This window comes from Phycodurus eques, chromosome 6 (assembly GCF_024500275.1).
Source record: "Phycodurus eques isolate BA_2022a chromosome 6, UOR_Pequ_1.1, whole genome shotgun sequence".
Lineage (NCBI taxonomy): Eukaryota > Metazoa > Chordata > Actinopteri > Syngnathiformes > Syngnathidae > Phycodurus > Phycodurus eques.
In genome coordinates this window covers 19,152,246-19,171,369 of record NC_084530.1, presented here as the reverse complement: position 1 = coordinate 19,171,369, position 19,124 = coordinate 19,152,246, and the positions used below count along the sequence as shown (strand labels likewise).

At 42.1% G+C, this 19,124-nt stretch overlaps 1 protein-coding gene across 1 annotated transcript in view; it reads right to left on the bottom strand.

The window, feature by feature from the left end:
* Positions 1–1,011: 1,011 nt before the first annotated feature.
* Positions 1,012–19,124, bottom strand: part of LOC133403676 (voltage-dependent T-type calcium channel subunit alpha-1I-like) — a 91,780-nt gene continuing 73,667 nt past the window's right edge. The window contains exons 27-36 of the mRNA XM_061678796.1: positions 18,521–18,654; positions 14,622–14,692; positions 13,087–13,165; positions 12,547–12,668; positions 9,458–9,883; positions 7,737–7,871; positions 7,537–7,671; positions 7,230–7,425; positions 5,551–5,729; positions 1,012–2,770 (exon numbers count right to left, since the gene is read on the bottom strand). Of these exons, the coding sequence (XP_061534780.1) occupies positions 2,399–2,770; positions 5,551–5,729; positions 7,230–7,425; positions 7,537–7,671; positions 7,737–7,871; positions 9,458–9,883; positions 12,547–12,668; positions 13,087–13,165; positions 14,622–14,692; positions 18,521–18,654 (1,849 nt within the window). The 3' untranslated portion in view covers positions 1,012–2,398. The remainder of the gene's footprint in view (positions 2,771–5,550; positions 5,730–7,229; positions 7,426–7,536; positions 7,672–7,736; positions 7,872–9,457; positions 9,884–12,546; positions 12,669–13,086; positions 13,166–14,621; positions 14,693–18,520; positions 18,655–19,124) is intronic.

Sequence of the window (19,124 nt, the reverse complement as noted above, 5' to 3'; positions counted from 1 at the left end):
GCAAAGAGCTTCATGGAATGGGTTTCCATGACCGAGCAGCTGCATCCGACCCATACATAACCAAATGCAATGCAAAGCGTCAGATGCAGTGGTGTGTAAAGCACGCCCCCACTGGAGTCTAGAGCAGTGGAGACGCATTCTCTGGAGTGACAAATCACGCTTCTCCATCTGGCAATCTGAGGGGCGAGTCTGGGTTTGGCAGTTGCCAGGAGATCGGTACTTGTCTGACTGCATTGTGCCAAGTGTAGATTTGGGTAGACATGGGATTATGGTGTGGGGTTGTTCTTCAGGAGTTGGGCTTGGCCCCTTACTTCCAGTGAAAGGAACTTTGAATGCTTCAGCATAGTAAGAGATTTTGGACAATTCCATGCTCTCAACTTTGTAGGATCAGTTTGGAGCTGGCCCCTTCATCTTCTAACATGACTGTGCACCAGTGCCCAAAGACATGAATGACAGAGTCTGGTGTGCATGAACTTGATTAGCCTGCACAGAGTCCTGACCTCATCCCAATAGAACAACTTTGAGATGAATTAGAGTGGGAGAACCAGGCCTTCTCATCCTTCATCAGTGTGTGACCTCATAAATGCTTTTCTGGAAGAATGGTCAAAAATACCCATAAACACAATCCTAAACTTTGTGGACAGCCTTCCCAGGAGAGTTGAAGCTGTTATACAGTAGCTGCAAAGGGTAGACTGACGTCATATTGAACCCTATGGATGAGGAATGGGGCGGCACGGCGGGCGACTGGTTAGAGCGTCAGCCTCACAGTTCTGAGGACCGGGGTTCAATCCCCGGCCCCACCTGTATGGAGTTTGCATGTTCTCCCCGTGCCTGCGTGGGTTTTCTCCGGGCACTCCGGTTTCCTCCCACATCCCAAAAACATGCATGGTATGTTAATTGACAACTCTAAATTGCCTGTAGGAGTGAATGTGAGTGCGAATGGTTGTTTGTTTGTATGTGCCCTGCGATTGGCTGGCAACCAGTTCAGGGTGTACCCCGCCTCCTGCCAGATGATAGCTGGGATAGGCTCCAGCACGCCCGCGACCCTAGTGAGGAGAAGCGGCTCGGAAGATGGATGAGGAATGGGATGTCCCTTAAGTTTCTATGTGAGTCAAGCCAGGTGAGCGATTACTTTTTGGCAATATAGTGTATCACTGATCAATTCCAAACCATGTTCACTGGTTCATTTTCAGACCTGATGAGTTCAGAAGACCTGTTTCCACCAAGCATCAGTATGGTTCAGTATGGTATGAAAAGTTTTCATTTGGGTTTTTGTTGACCGTGAAAGAAGTGAAAGGTACTGATATAACTGATCCAAAGGACTTTTAGTTTTTCATTTCAGACCCACAAAGACACTGTAGACCTGTTTCTACCAAGCAGCAGTACATTACGGTTCGCGTTTATTTGGGTTTCTGTTTTTCAAAGTCTAAGCCTAACTATGAAAAACGTGAAAAGTACTAGGAAAAAAAAAAAAAGATTAGAACCGCTTTTAGGGGTCCACTTTCAGACGCAACAAAGATACTCAAAACATGTTTCCACCAAGCAGCAATATGGTTTTGGTTAAATTTGGTCCGCATTCATTTGGGTATCCATTTTCTTCACTTTCAGACCAGACGAGCTCCAAATTACTGTTTTTGCTGAGCAGCGCTACAGCTCAGTACGGTACGCGTTCATTTGGGTTTCCATTTTCCAAAGTCTTTATTTTGTCCGCTCTCTACCTAACCTTGAAGATTGTCAAACATACGGACATATTACTGCTCTGAAGGGGCTCACTTTCAGACCTGACGAAATCTAAGGACCTGTTTCCACCAAGCCACCAAGCAGCAGTTCCCTTTGTCCTTTTGTCTCTAACTAACTCTGAAGAAATTCAAACATACTGTCTATTGTCAATACTTGTCTATAGTGCATGGTCAGGGTGTCGATTTAACCCTTCTAACCCGCCAACTGGACCCGGTCGCTTTGTGGAAACGCATCTTTGGAGGACAGATACATGGACATTCACGCACAAGATCACAGAAAATAACCTGGCAATGTTGTGTACCCGACAGAATCCACCTGTCTGTCAATGCCATTGTTATTGACGGTGCAATATAAACGTGGACACCGGCTGTAATATGACCAAGGGGGTTCTGGTTCGAAAAACCAAAGTCCCGAATCACTGGCAGATTCCACAGACAGATTTCGAAGCTCCAAGAACATTTTCCATTAACATCCAGAGCCTAAATCCCCGGGTTCTAAACTCTTGCCTGTCATCCCAGAGTCTGGAAAGCGAGGTTGCTCTTAAGACGACCAATCCCGAGCAGTTGAGCAACAGAGAACAGATGGTTCAAAGACGAGAGAGTTGTGTCATCAAGAACAAGTTGGAAGAGTTCTGAGCATGGTGGGATGACAAAAAGTTTCATCTGTTCTTCCGGGAGTTTATGTCCCGTTCCCGGCTGCTCTTTCTGTCTGTTTGCTGACGGGTCAGTGAGAGGCTGTTGTTGGTGTTAGACAGACCCTCCCCCAAGTCTTCGTCAGGGGGCCCCACAGAGTCCTGGTGCGGGGGGCTGGGGCTCCTCTGGTGCCCCTCGGTGGCCTGGTGGTGGGAAGTGGGGCTGTGGTTCTTCACTGTAGGGTGATCATGCTGGACTGGAGTGGGCTCTGATGGGTGACACGGGGGATCAAGATGCCGAGGTGGTGAGACACTGAAGGTGAGGCCTTCCTCCAGCGCCACCTGTTGGCTGCCCTCAGGACTACCAGCGGCTGACGACGAGCCGCTCTGGGACAGGTGCTACACACAGAGAAGCAAGAGTTTACTTTAGTGTCAAGAACTCTGCCAAGGACGAAAAATCCCAAATTTGCCCGTATGACTTCAGCTGGCCTATACTGCTCTATTCTAGTCATGTACATAGCGGTAATACCCAATACAAAGCCACACACAGCAAGATTTTTTCCCACATGGTGGGTCACTGTTCCACTTGGCCTCCATGCAAGCATACCATAATGACCAAAAACGAAAATTGCTCGAGCCACACCTTTATCTGCATCAGGTCAACATTGATTATCTTCTTCCTTAACCCATGTTTTGAGGGAATTGGTTCTGTAGTTCTGACATATTTTAGCAAATTAAGTAACGAGCAAATTAAGAAAGTAACAAATGAATGAACGAACACATAAATGGATGAGCAAGTGAGTGAACAGACAAATTAACTAAGTAACAAGTAGACAGACAAACCAATTAACCCAAATAAGAAACAAATGAACACAGGAACCAACTAGGAAAATATGAATTGAAGAAACGAGTAAGTCAGAAAACAAAAGAACAAAAAACCAACTAACCAACTAACAAATAAGTGAAAAAAGGAGCAAACAAACAAATGACCAAACTAATACAAGAGCAAACGAATGAGACCAACTGGTCTTCAACGAACAAACAAAATCAACCAACGAATGAGCTAACAAGGAAACTAACTATAAGCTAAGTAACTAACAAACAAAGAAACACTAGCCAACCAAACAACCAATCAATAAAAGTGAGAACAAGAATAGCAAGCAAACAAACGAGCGAGTAAGCAAGCCAACAAATTAGCTAAATAACTAAATCACTAACCATAAAAATGAAGGAAGGAATGAGCAAACAAACTTACAGGCTAACCAATTAACAAATAACCAAACTAACCAAGCATCGAACAAGTGAGCGACCAAGCTAGCCAACCAGCTAACGAACTAACAAACAAAGTAGTGTGCGAAGCAGACCGAGTGAACATACGAAAAGTACTCTAACAAGCGAACAAAAACTAATCAAGCAACGTAATGTACGAACGAGACAAACAAAAAAATGACCAGTGACTGACTAGAGCTTTAAATCATCCTATCTACTGAATATCATGGACGAATGACAAAATTATTGATAGGGAAATGTATTTTCATCGTATTGTTTTTTTATTTTTATTTATTTTTATTTTTTTTAAATCTGATCTTAGTTTGTATGGTATCTTACTTTTAGCTTTAGACTACGATCTGAAAAAGATCTTGTTGGTCGCAAATACTTTTAATTGAAGCTATTGGTACTGCAGGATTGTGAAAAGCCTACCGCATCCTCTGTGCTCTTGTTGACTAGTAGCATGACGGCCAGTGGGGCAGACATTGGGGGATTGGCGCAAAAACAATTAAAAGCAAACGGCCAGGGGAAGGGAGAAAACAGCTTTTGGACAACAAAGAATAAACCTTGCGAGAGATTTAATGAGATTAAGGAAAAACATGATAACCAGAAAGAAGAACCTGAACGCAAGTGCGAGCCAAGAACAATGACAGCCAACAAAGCTGAGCGGCAGCCATGCTAATTAGCTCAGCGCCACTGAGCGCTAACGGATCACAGAGGCATTGAGCTTTACAAAGCCTCCAGGTAGAGAGAGAGGGATGGGTCACCATGGATACACAAGAACTAAAAAAGACCGGGAGCTCTTTATTTTTGTTTCATGCTCATGCCAATTGAGGGAAGCGAGTCAATGTGGATTCAGCTTGGATTAAGTGAGGGTGTGATAATAATAATTAAAGCTAAATTGGGAGGTGCGCTAGATGGAGGCTCGATGTGAGTACACAAAAAACGCAAATAGTATAGGGACAATCTCTAGGACAAATATTGCATTGAAGGAAACCTGAACATGTGCAAAGTAAGGCTAAAATGGCTGCTTCAAAACAAGATGGCAGACTTCCTATGTCTTTTCAGGAATGGCTTCTTGAGACATTTTTGCAGGTCTACTGTTGATAGACATGCCTACCAAATTTCATGTTGCGAAGGGAAACGAGCTTCAGGGGCTGAATTTTCACCAGGGTGAACATGCCTCATCAAACTTTGCCACCATGCTCCAACCACATGCAATAACGCAAACTCAAATGGCTGACAATTTAGTGTCACACATCTGCTGAGTATACATAGTTCTAATTTGGTCGCAATCGGACAAAACAACTATTAGGAGTTCGTCTTTGAAGGACCCTTGAAAATAATGACAAAATTACCGGTACCCTAAAATGGCCGTTTCAAACCAAAATGGCAGACTTCCTGTGTCTTTTTGTACACAGCTTTTTGAGACTTATTTGTGCATCTACTCCTGATAGACATGCCCACCAAATTACATTGCGAAGTGAAACTGGCTTTAGAGGCGGAATTTTTTTAAACACTTTGAGGACAAAATGGACCTAAAATGCCCGCTTCAAACCAAAATGGCAGACTTCCTGTGTCATTTAAGGCATGGCTTCTTGAGACTTTTTGTGGGTCTCCTAACGATGGACATGGCCAACTTTTTTTCTTTCTTGCGAACTGAAATGGGCTAAATTTAAAAAATAAATTTAAAAAAATCCCAAGGGATGCTGATGGACCAATTTTGAGAGGGATGTCCAGGACTCCTACCAAATAGAAATCCTCACCCACATGAACATGCCTGTACAATTTTGTGAATTTTTGACTCTGGAAGAGCCCTAAAAAGGATCCATCTTGACTCTAATAGATGTCAGCTCCTCGCCCATCCATTCATGCACACACTCATGCATCTATTCATCCGGTGTTAATACCCGTGAGCGCACCGTCCCACTGTTGGCTCTGGGTGAGCGGAGGGACGCCCAGGAGGCCGGGGAGGCCAGCCGGGACGAAGGCCTGTCTCGAGGGTTGGGGGCGGGGTGAAAGAAGTCAGCCGGGAGGTGGAAGAGCGGCGAAGACCTGAGGCCTCCATCGATGCAGCTTACGCACTCATCTGCAAACACGAAGTTTTGTTGTTTCACGTTTCATCAGGTTTCGACATTTTACACTTCACTGCTGCACCACGTTTTGCCGTTCCGCATTTTGTTTCTTCACGTTTCACGGTTTCATGATTCGCTGTTTCACATTCTGCTGTTAGAGGTTTTACTGTTTCATGAGTGGCTATTTGATTCTTCGCTGTTTCAACATTTGCTGTTCCGTTTTGCAGTTTTGTTGTGTCACATTTTTCTATTTCACATTTTCTTGTTTTACATTTTGTCATTTTGCAGTTTTATGTTTCACATTTTGCCATTTGCCAGTTGGTAGTCCACCGATACATTTTGCCATTTCAGGTTTCACCGTTTTAGACGCCGCTGTCTTAAATTTTGTTGTTTCACACCTAGCTGCTTAATGTTTTGTCAATTCATGTTTTAGCCTTTTGTTAAGTGACATTTAAATATTTAATGTTTCGCTGTTTTACTTTTCGTTATTTAACGATTGGCAGTTTCGTGGTTTGCCATTCCACGTTCTGCTGCTTCACATTTCGTCAAACAAAGTTTTGCTATTCCATATTTTGCAGCGTCACATTTTTCCATTACAGATTTTCTATTTTATCATTAATTGTTTCAGCTTTTTCCCATTTCAGCCCTTTATACTTAGTTTTTTCATGTCAATATTTTACTTGTTTCAGGATTTGCTCTTTAACGTTTTGCTGTTTAACTTTTCGCTGTTTTGCTTTTTTGCCGTTTCACTTTTTACCGTTTCACTTTTCTACATTTCACCTTTCGCCACTTTACATATCAACGTTTTGCCATTTTATGTTTTGCTGTTTCAATTTTGCAGCTTCATGTTACAGTGTTCCCTCGCCACTTTGCGCTTCACGTTTTGCGGCTTCTGTGCTTTGCAGGTTTTTCCAAAATATTCATCAAAAAAAAAATTACCCATCACCATGTTTTTCCCCAAGGTAAAACCCCAGCTACACCATCAGCGCCTCCAGCAGAAGAGTGTCCGAATGAACCTAAAGCCTCTACGAGTCAAGTGAGAGCCTCTCCTCCGCCACCAACGCAAGACTCTTCGCCTCTCTCAGAAGGCAATGTTGATCAATGTTAATTACTGTATAAGGTTTTATAATGAAAGATTTAAGTAAATACATCGACTGTTGTAATCTTTGTCTCAAATATGTAAAGTATAAATACTGTTTACATATTTTAAACATTCTGGTACCCACATACACGAAAATTACTAGGGCGGGTGCGCGCTGGGGGGCAAATCCTATTTTGCGGTTTTTCACCTTTCGCGGGGGGCTCTGGTCCCCATTAACCGCGAAAAACTAGGGATCACTGTATACCATTTCAGCTTTTGCCGTTTACATTTTTCTAAACAGAATTTCTTGCCATGCCAAGTTTCAAATTTGATTGTTTCCCGTTTAAATCACCTTTAAAAAAATAGTAATTATTTTGTTTATTCTGTTTTCAATCTTCTGTTCTAGCTAGAAAAAGGTCATGTGTCCTGGTACCTGTGCAATGCGTTGGGCTTTGTCGTTCCACCGATGGCGGACACAAGTAAGGATGGATGCTCGCCTCAATAAGCTGGTGAACCTCCTTCTCTTCATCTTCTTCCTCTCCTCTGGAAGGGGCTGTACAAGGGAGCCCCTTGTAGAGCCTCTCAGTGTGCGACTCACCCAAACTATGGGAGTCACCACTGCTGCCCTCCTGAAGGAGAAGAAAGACTGTGAAGACGGAAGTGTGTATTTCTGTGTTCTTGTTCCTGTGTGTGTGTGTGTTTGCCTGTGTGCATGTGTGCACACGTGTGAGTGTTTGTACCTGGCTTCCTCCTATCAGCATCTGGTAGCTGGCGTGTTCGTCCAGGCTGAGATCATCGGGCAGCGCCGGTGATGATGATTTGTCAGACAGCTGCTCTGACATCAGTGACATTCTCTCCACCTCCGCCAGACAGACCTGTGACCCCCAACATAGTCAGCCACCAAATACGTGTGTTTGTGTACGTGTATATGTGTGCGCACCTCTTGTGTGTGTCCGTCACAGTCCTTGCAAATGTGGGAGTAATGATGGAAGACGGAGCCGGAGAGATTGTCAATCATATCGCCTTCCATAGAGTCTTTGATGAGCAGAGACACACTGTCCAGCCACTGGCTCTCCTGTAACACACACACACACAAATACAAATAATGGACAGGTAGTGAGAAATTGATTTTTCGTTGGAGGTTGGGGTGTTAGGGTGAGCATGTGTGTCTCACCTGAGGCCGATCTCGACGGAGAAAAATCTGAGCCGGCCCGCGTGGGCAGATTGTTCTGGAGCTCCAGTAGCTAAACCTAACTTGAAACCCGAATTTGAAACTGTAACTTGATCTCGAAATCCTACTTTGAAATCCTAACCCTGTCTTTAAACCCTAATTTGAAACTGTAACCGGATCTTGAAATCATAAACTTTCACCCTGTCTTCAAACCCTAATTTAAAAACCTTACCTGATCTATTCTGATCTTGAAGCCCTAACCCTAGCTTTAATAACTGAATTGTAACCTCAGTTTGAAACACTAATGCTGTCATGGGTGTGTGTTATGGTTGTTGTCTTCCCCCTGTCCCTGGCTCCTGAGAGCCCTCTTCCCCACCTGTGCCTCATTTACCCTAATTACCCCATGCATTTAACCTCCTGTCTCATTCTTTCTGGCCGCCAGTTCGTTGTACCTTGTTGTCACGTTTCAGCATTCCTTGATTTCCACGTCACCGACTCATAGTAAGACTAGACCCTGTTCTGATTATTGAACTTGCCTTTTTGCCTCACGTTTTTTTGGATATTGTTGCCTTTACAGATTGCCTGCCGGTGTACCGATCTCTGCCCGTTTATTAAACCTCTCTTTTTGAAACTGTCCATCTGAATTGGAGTCGTGCATTTTGGGTCCTTTCCTTTGTTCCGTTCATGACAAATGCTGGTTTGAAACACTAACTTGAAACCCTAATTTGAAATCCTAACCCTGTTTTCAAACCTTAACCCCAAAAATGTCTTGAGAAACTATACATTTAAAACGCTTTCGCAATCTTGAATCCCCGGTTTTGACACCCTAATTTGAAACGCTAACCCTAAATTAAAATGGTTACTCTTACCTAATTCAAAACCCTAACTCAAATTTGAAACCCTTACCCTATAGCTTGAAACACTAACCCTAAATTGAAAGCCAAACCCTAAGATAAAACCCTCTCCGGATCATGAAACCTTATGTTGAAACCCAGTTTCATATCCTAATCATGTCTTGAAACCCTAACCCTGACCCTAAATTTAAAAAACCTAAACATGGCTTGAAATCTTAACCACACCTTGAAAACCAAACTTGAAACTCTAAATTGAAACCCAATCTTGACACCTTCACCCTTATTTGAAACCATACATTTTAAAGCCTATCCAAATCTTAAAACCGTAACTGGAAAACCTAACCTTGTCTTGAAACACTCATTTGAATCCCTAAATTGCAACCCTAACTCAATCTTGAGACCCCAACTAACCCTGACTTTAAACACTATTTTAAAACCCTAATTTGAAGTCGTAACCCTAGTTTGAAACCCTAATGCTGGCATGAAACAATAATTTGAAACCCCACGGCAGGCTCAAAACCCTATCCTATCTCCAAACCTGAAACCCTGGATTTCCAACATGGGCGTCATATGTACAAACCACAAACCGCTTCAAATAAAAATAATCATCACAATCATCAAATAGAATATATTTACCTGAGCAGGAGAATAAAGTCGACATCTGGGATTCGTGTGTCCTTCCTCAGGAGCCCCTACTCCACCACCTCCTCCGTTTTTTGGCAGCGGCATCAAAGCTCCGCTCTGCCCTCCGACCGCACCGTCGCCCACTCCGCCGACAGCCCCACCCGTGACCCCCGCGATGGCCCCGATGCCACCCATTATGCAGCACAGGCCGCCCTGGGCCAGCTCCAGCTCGATCTCTGCGTCCATCTCGGCGTCCTCCTGTGCCTCCTTGTTGGAGTCGTCCAGGTGCTTCATGAGTACGGCCACCACCACGTTGATGAGGACGAACTGAGCCGTCAAAACGAATGACACGAAGTACAAAGGAGAGATGAACTGGAGGCCCGCGTGGCAGCCGTAGTCGCCGCCCGGACGCCCCGGAGGGCACTCGCGGAGGGTGTCCTGGTGGTGCAGAAGGTGGGAGAGAGACACCCCATTCAAATAGGTGAAAAAGCCAACATTAACATACAGACAACATTATCATCATGTCTGCTAATTCTGCTTTTCTGCTAACATTAGCGTGTTACAGTGGTCCCTTGAGATACAAGTGACTCGACGTACAGGTTTTTTGAGACTCATCATTCAGACAATTATTATTATTATTTTTTTTGCTTTGGCGAGTTCAACCTTTAGAGCGTCTGCCTCACAGTTCTGAGGACGGGGGTTCAATCCCCGGCCCCGCCTGTGTGGAGTTTGCATGTTCTCCCCATCCCTGCGTGGGTTTTCTCCGGGCGCTCCGGTTTCCTCCCACATCCCAAAAGCATGCATGGTAGATAACTCTAAATTGCCCGTAGGTGTGAATGTGAATGGTTGTTTGTTTATATGTGCCCTGCGATTAGCTGGCAACCAGTTCTGGGTGTACCCCGCCTCCTGCCTCGATGATAGCTGGGACAGGCTCCAGCGCTCCTTGTGAGGATAAGCGGCTCAGATAATGGATGGAGTTCAACCTTGCGATAAGAACGCTGTGTGGTGGCAGTGAACTCAACTCAACTCACTTCACAATAAGCAGCCCTTTTGCAAATAGTGAACACATTTTTTTTTAAGAGGCTTCAAGCTGTTTAACACCCTTTTGAAGTTTACTGTCAAATTAAACATAAAACAAAATGAATTACATGTGTATTTAAAACAACCATAGCTTAGCCTTTAAGGCCACTAGCTTGATGCTAATGCTAATTACCATCTATGTTGCGGTACTTTAACTCTTTAAACAACTCACTGAAAACAAATGGTGCAGCAACAGGCACACTCACAATATAACAGGACTCACATTCCTATATCCTTTGTCCTTTGTGGAGAATGGACTAATATTACTGCCAAACTGAGGAGCTGAGAGACGAATTGAAGCGTTATTATGAATCCCTCTTAACTTCTAGGCAGGACATGCCCTGCTGTAAAGTGATTGGCTGCATCCAATCTCACATAACCAAACATGAGCAGAATGTTTTCAAAGGAGGAGTACGAGGCTGCCATTGATTAGTAATCTTCATTCTGTTGTGTGCTTGAGAGACTGTTTAGCCTTTTGACTGCGTCTTTGCTTTCATTATTCCCTCCATCAGGCACGGATACCTGCTTGCTGTGGGGGAGCCAATGTGTGACCTTTTCCCTTTCAGTCACTTTACTGCCTCAGTCACATTGTGTAGAATTATAACAAAACGCATTCAGGCTCTACGTGTGATGCAATGCAGTTCTACATCACTGCATGCTACAACCATAAGAATACACACAAATACGAGTGATAGTGTCAATCAAAGGTGACCATAATGTATTTACTGTAGGACCTGAAGAAAGGGATTTTGAAAACAAATGGTCTTATGTTACAGTATAAAATTCAAGATGTGTTTTCATATTTAAAATAGAGATTTGTTTTCAGGATTTAAATGGTGTTTTTTGATAAATAAAAGTCACAGTATTAGGAAGAAAAAAAAAGTATATATTTTTAAAAATACATAGTTTTATTTCTGAGGGGAAAACATGTTTTTTTGGAGGAAAAAGTAGTGTTGTTCAAGGAAAACAATCCTCGTAGCATTACGATTGTTTCTAATTTTCATGAAAAAAGTAATAAGATGATTAAAGTTGTGGTTTTGGAGAAAAAAATACCTGGTATGAAAATAAAGTAGATTTTCCTTTTCAAAAAACATTCTAATTTTAGGAGAATAAAGTTTTTCATTTATTGTTTTACTTTGGGCAGCACGGTGGACGACTGGTTAGCACATCTGCTTCACAGTTCTGAGGACTGGGGTTCAAATCCCGGCCCCGTCTGTGTGGAGTTTGCATGTTGTCCTCGTGCGTGTGTGGGTTATCTCCGGGCACTCCGGTTTCCTCCCACATCCCAAAAACATGCGTGGTAGGTCGATTGAAGACTCTAAATTGCCCGTTAGTGTGAATGTGTGCGCAAATGGTTGTTTGTTTTTTTTGTCCTGCGATTGGCTGGCAACCAGTTCGGGGTGTACCCTGCCTCTCGCCCGAAGATAGCTGGGATAGGCTCCAGCACGCCCGCGACCCTTGTGAGGATAAAGCGGTACAGACAATGGATGGATGGATGTTTTACTTGGTAGAAAAAAAAAAATCAGATTATTTGAGAATAGTTTTTTCCAAGCAAATTAGTCACATTTTCTCGACAAAAACATCTGTTTTCCCAGAAAAAAATCTAATTTTTGGGTTTCAAGAATAGAGTAGAATTTCCAGGAAAAAAGTAATATTTATTTGAGGAAAAGAAAAATCCTAGTATTTTAAAAAAGGTAATTTTTGGAGAAGAAAAAAGTTGCAACATTACGAGATAAAAATGTTTTTCAGAGAAAATTTCCTGATTATAAAAAAGTATATATATATTTTTGAAAGAAAGTTAAAATTTTAAAGATACAAGTTAAAATAAAATGAGAATAAAATTATATATTTACAGTACATTGTGATCTTTCAAGGAAAAAGCTGTATTTTTTAATTTACTTTTTAAGAAAAAAGTTGTTTGTCAAGAAAGAAGTAAATCTATTTACTTCACCAGAATGTATTTTAACTCTTAATTGTTCCTATGGAGGCTTTAGTACACGTCATTAAAAGAAGTAACAAACCTTCATGATGCCGTTCCAGTTGTCGCCCGTGGAGACCTGGAAGAGTGTGAGGAACGCCATTCCGAAGTTCTCGAAGGTCGCATGACGGCTCATGCCCTCGCATGGATAGTCAACGTTGCACACTGACGGATTTTGGACAAAAAATAAATTAAGTAATTATTTGGCTGCAATTTGAGGCGTTTAAAACGAGGGTGGGTTAATGTAGTTTTTATAATTTTTGAGTTAGGTGTATAAATGTAAACAGAAAAGGCATATCTTTCTGATGAATACCTGGATAAAAATGTTGTACCCATCAAAGTCATTATATTTGGCAAAACATACAAATTTGAGGCAACCACAATTTTTGTAAAAACTCATATTCAGAAGTAATCATTGCCATATAAACCACCAAGATATAAAACCCCAGATTTTATTGCAGCCATAAAAGTTTCACTCACTCATGCTCTATGACAAAAATTGGGTTAGCCCATTCTAGTACTCAGTGGCTTGATTAGTAATTAAAGTATTTACACCCCCAGTAGGGGGCGTGTAACTTCTTACCCAGCTCTCCAAAGAGCTCCACACCGAGGGCAGCGTAGATGAAGAAGAGCAGCATGAACAGCAGGCCGAGATTTCCCACCTGACACGCAAAAATGACGGTGCACTGAATATTTTCTTGCACAATTACTGCAATCAAAGCATTTCTTTCATCGGATACTAATAATAAATATTTTGAAAATGCAGAAAATTAACTCATGAAAATGTTGTGATCTCACAGAGCTTTGTAAAAAAAAAAAAAAAATCCCAAAGAGTAAAATTTTTATGCATATTAGTCTCAAGAGTTCTTTGAACCCTTCAAAAATTCTAGTCACCTAATGCAAGCTGCAACAAATGCAGCCCCAGAACTTAATAGTGATTTACAGTAGCTGGAATATATCCCAGCAGGTCGTTACAGGGCTTTTCCACTCTGCAACAACGAGGCGCTCTAAAGTGGCCATGCCAGGGTGAAGCCCCGGTCCTTATGCTGGCTGGCAGGTCAGACTTTTTGCTGTCGTTTTCGCTCTGCGTTCACAGCTGACAACAAGACGCTGTAAAATGGCCACGCATGCAGACTATGAGAAGGGAAGAAATCCTGAAAACTTAAAAGGTAAAAACTGTTTGCTGCTTTTTCTACACAATTCAATAATACATAGTTCTCAATATATGCTCATGTTTTCAGCAATCATAGTAACTTTAAACGTGTTGTGTATTTAGAAGCAAATCTCTCAATTAATTTTACAGGGTCTTAAAGTCAGTCGATGCTCTCAGCGACAGTCAGAAATCACAGGTTTTCATATTTTCCGAGGAAAAAAACGTTCAGGGGAAAAAAGTTTTTTAAAAGTCATATTTGTAAAAAGTTTTTAAAAGTCATATTTGTTCAGAAAAAAAGTCACAACATTATGACAAATAAGGGAAATGTTACTGTTTTTCTGACTTTGTATTATGAGAATAAAGTCATAATTGTTTCAAGAAAATGTTTATTTTTTTCAAGAAAAAAAGATCTTAGAAAAATGTCACATCATGAAAACAAAGTCTGTGAGTTTCAAGACAAAATGTGTCATATTACCAAAAATAAAAGTAATATTTTAAAATTAAAATAAAAGATAAAATATTATTAAAATATTTTTCGAAAAAATGTATTTTGGGGGGAAAAAGGCACATTATAAGCAGGCGAAATAAGGAATATTTAGTAAAACATCATGCTTTTACTGCATCTAGCAAAGAGTGTCGCCTGTCCAGTGTACAATGAAATCTCAAGACTATCAACCCATCCAGCTAGACCCAGATAATGATCTTTTTAAGGAGCCAACAATTTTGACTCATTAATGGAGGGAAGGTGTGTAAAGATAAATTAATGAAATGTCTGCTGTGCCTTTTCCAAAGCAAATCCAAAGTTCACTGAGAAAAGGAAAACTAATTTCATCAAAGATGTCGCCCTCAAGGTCGCAATTCTCATTGGGGGAACCTCCTCGGACAGTGGGCATTGATCATTCCGCAAATGTTAATCAACTCCTGGGAGTTCTTGTATGCGTGTGTGTGTGTGTGTGTTTGCTCACTTGAGGCAGAGCTTGGACGACAGTATCCAGCAAAGCTCTCATCCCGGTTGCCATCTTAAGCAACTTCAACACTGCAAAGAGAGAACACACACACACATTGAGAAAACAAGTGAACGATGACAAACAGGGTAGATAAAACTGGCTAAGAGAAACCAGGAAAAAAGAGATTACGCCTGATCAATAGATGGAGACTCTCCAATTCCCGCAGGCCTAATTTACAAATGCTACCAACAGTAAGCAGGAAGAGACACAATAATGACTTCTGAGAGACGGGCCAGAGTTAAAGAGTACAGTAGAGTGAGTGTGAAGATATTGTGTAGTGTTCTTTGTACAACTCCATAAATGGGATGAGTGTGCCTCACGTCCATCCGTGTGCTCGTCAGCCATGTATTTTATTGTTGTTGTTTCCGTTTGACTGGAAGGCTTTGAGGTCACATGCAGAGACATGTTAGAGACACAAAAAATTGTGTCATATTCTTGTTAAGAAAAGCGCCCCTCTCTCTCTCTCTTTGAGAAAGTCATACTTTTTTAAATACAAAGGTGGAAAAGGACATTTGTGGGAATTTTGAAATTTTCTTTTTATAACATGACTTTTATTTTCGTTAAATTCGACCCTTGATCTTAGGACTTTTTCCCCGACTTTTTCCCAACGAACATACAACGTCTTCAGAGAAGGAGCTATCAGGTGAGCATAGTAACACATTCTCCCTCTAAACATTAGCTTGGGTGATAAAACCACAAGATCGGTCACCAGTTAGCCTCCAACTAGCCATAAAAGCACCACTCCGCTCGTTCGTTAATTACTGACAGCTGCTGTTTGATTAGCACATCACGGACGCGGGCCGCGCTCAGCGCTCATCGCGAAAGGTCGCGGCGGGATCGCTTGGGAGAGATGGGATAAAGTGCAATTGCCGTAATTAGCTTTTATCCAACTCCATTCAAAGTTGAAGCGGTGGAGCCCAGAGAGCTAAGATAGTCAACGTGGATTCATGCGGGGGAGAACTTGGAAATGGCAAAGTAACGCTTCACTGCAGGAAATTAAAGGAAAGCACAATGTCAGTTTATCCCACGAGACTTCAGTTCAGCAAGCATCCTTGGGATCATTTAGCATACAAATAGAGTTTTCTTTGTGACACCTATTCCAATGGAGTGAGTAGACAAGAATATGTCAACCCTTATTCACTGCCTTCTGTTTTCAAAGCAGAGCTCCCCCGCCCCCCATATTGCGTGCCATCTTAGAGCATTTCGACAGATCTTTTACGACCAGAAAAAAGTTTGTTTCTAGCTTTTTCCGTTCTTTAGTAATCAACAGTTTATGACCCCCCCCCCCCCGAAAACAAAACCAAACAGCAAAAACAAGCTTTTTGTGAAAAGAAATGTAAAAAAAAACAGTAACTGACTTTTTTTTGTTGCTTTTGTGACACCTCAAACTGTAAAACAACAAAAACAAGACTGAAAAAGGGGTGATCTGTTTCATCTTTTCTCATCATCGCGACACAATTTCTATGACCGCGACACATACTCTGTATGTACCATACAAAAACATACTGTGTTCGATTGTGAGGTACGTAATCTTACAGGACATCAACGTGTTGGCATTTCTCTTCTCATAGTCGACTAGTCACTGCCTAATCTTTTTCCTCTACTCAAAAGCTGTGCTGAGCTCAAACCTCTACAGCGATCTGTTTGTTTGTCATTATAATGGTTCATAAACTTCCACGCCTACCCATTGAAAAACTGATTTGACAAATCTATTTGTTGGTGGCAGTAAAGGGCTGGATTCCAGTTGACAAATGCAATATATACGTCCACAGAGGTGAATGAGTTAACAACAGTATAAAAATTGTTTAAACATCTGTACAGTTTCTGGAAAAGGGTTAGGATTAGGTATAAGCGGTTTGGGTTTGTGGGTTAGGGGTCAGGGTTGGGGTTTGTCACAATCCTTCCAGCCTGCTGTGTTGGAATTTTCCACTCTGCTCCTGGTCTCACTTCAGCTTGTTAGCCCACCCATACCTGCAGCGCCCAGCTGATGCTTGTTATCCAGCCATCTTATAAGCAGCCTCACTCCACTTCAGCTTTGCCGGATCGTCCTCGCATTGTGCTGGACTTTCCAGTGATCGCTTCCAGATTGACTACTTTGTCCTAACTTGGTTGCTCCGAGTGATGGCAAGATGAAGCTTCATGAAGCATCGTAAGACTTCCGCCATTGGGTCGAGTAATGGTTCATTTCCTGAAGATTCATGTGCACGCAAAACCACCTGCTAGCCAGGTGCATAATCACAAGCAGCTGTATCTTAACCACATTTATGATGAGTTGCATTATTGTGTCTTTTTGGCTCATGTGAATGACTATGTAGAACAAAATGTTTGACCAAATAATTTCCCAACATAAAGTGTAAAATATATTATTTTTGAACGTACTCTGTGTGTAAATGCTCATCACTGGTATGGAAGGTTGGATAATGTTTTTTCTGTCACATTCGGAAAATGGCATGGGGTTAAGCGGACAGAGGACTTTGAAATTGCTTATTAAGAAATAACAGTTTATCACCATTTTTGTTTTAAGTGATTTGTTCAAGAGCAACATTATATAACTTGAGGTACAGTAATTTTTCCATTCCCAGTGAGGTTTTATTAAGACAATAAATACCTTCCCTTTGAATAAAATAAGAAATGGTGGAAAATATATTTTTTTAAATAAACAAATGTAATTAATAAACCTCAATCTTCTTTTCCTTTTGGCTTGTCCCTTTAGGGGTCGCCACAGCGTGTCATCCGTTTCCATGTAAGCCGATCTCCTGCATCCTCCTCTCGAACGCCAACTGCCCTCATGTCTTCCCTCACGACATCCATCAACCTTCTCTTTGGTCTTCCTCTAGCTGTCTTGCCTGGCAGCTCCATACTCATCATCCTTCTACCAATATACTCACTATTTCTCCTCTGGATGTGTCCAAACCATCGAAGTCTGCTCTCTCTAACTTTGTCTCCAAAACGTCGAACCTTGGCTGTCCCTCTGATGAGCTCATTTCTAATTTTATCCAACCTGGTCCCTCTGAGAGCGAACCTCAACATCTTCATTTCCGCCATCTCCAGCTCTGCTTCCTGTTGTCTCTTCAGTGCCACTGTCTCCCATCCGTGGATCATGGCTGCCCTCACTCCACAGCCACCTCTCCTAGATGCTTCTATACCTCCACAGGAATGTCATCAGGACCAACTGCCTTTCCATTTTTCATCCTCTTTAATGCCTTTCTAACTTCCCCCTTACTAATCATTGCCACTTCCTGGTCCACCACACTTGCCACTCCCGAGATTTTCCTGTCATAGTCCCAACATTCAAAGTCCCCACATTCAGTTCTAGGCTGTGTGCTTTCCTCTTCTCTTTCTGCCGAAGAACCCGGTTTCCACCTCTTCTTCTTCTTCGACTTCGACCCACAGTAGCTGGTTTCCAACGGCGCCCTGCAGGTTGACAATGTCGGTGGCGGACGTGTTTTGTGTGCTATTGAGTCCTGCCACTCGCCCTGATTAAGGTTTAGGCCAAATTTTATGGTAGAGATTAAGGGTTAGTTTTTTGGATTACAGTTAGGGGGGGTTAGGGATAAATTGAGAAGTTAGGGTTCGTATTATAGTTTGTTTTTTATGGTTAACGGTTGGCGTTAGTCTTATGATTTAAGGTGAGTGGGTTACGGTTCTTATGTTTAAGGGTAAGGTTAAAGTTAGGTTAGTTTTCAGATTATTGGGTGGGTTAGGCAATGGTGTTAGTTTTATGGTTAGTGGTTAGGATTGAGGTTTAGGGGGCGTTGCGGGGTTATGTTTTGGTTAGGTTTAGTGTTAGGGCTAGTGGTTAGGATTTCCATTCTTCTCAAAAGGGCAAACGTGTGTGTGAGTGCGTGTGTGTATACCTCTCGCTATCCTGAGCACCCTCATAATCCTGATGATGGTTGGATTGATGGGTAGAGAGGCATTGATCTCAATCTCCTCCAGCGTAATGCCCATCACCGACAGCAACACGATGGCCAGGTCCAACTGGTTCCACCTGCGCACACACACACACACACACACACACACACACACACACACACACACACACACACACACACACATCTGTCATCGCACTGCAGAAGTAGGAGCAAGTGAATTGAGAGTGTCATCAATGTTCAGGCCAGAGGACCGACTGCTCTGTTATGTTAATTCTCCAATGAATATTAATACTTACTTCACGCATCATTTGCATGATTCTCCCACCAGTAGCATCGCACCTGAGGGCCGACTCATGAATATCTACTTCAGTATGAGAAGATCGGCATCAATCCCGCCAAGGCCCTAAAACCTCCTACCTCGTTATAATTTACTACCTCTTCCAAAAGGGGATTAAATTTGATCCACTGTTGGTTTTCATGCAATAAATCAAAGAAAAATACTTATTTTTACACCTGTATGACAATTAATAATATGCAAATGTGTCGGTACTTTTCAAAGCGGCGAAAAAGACAGGTTTAACAGTGC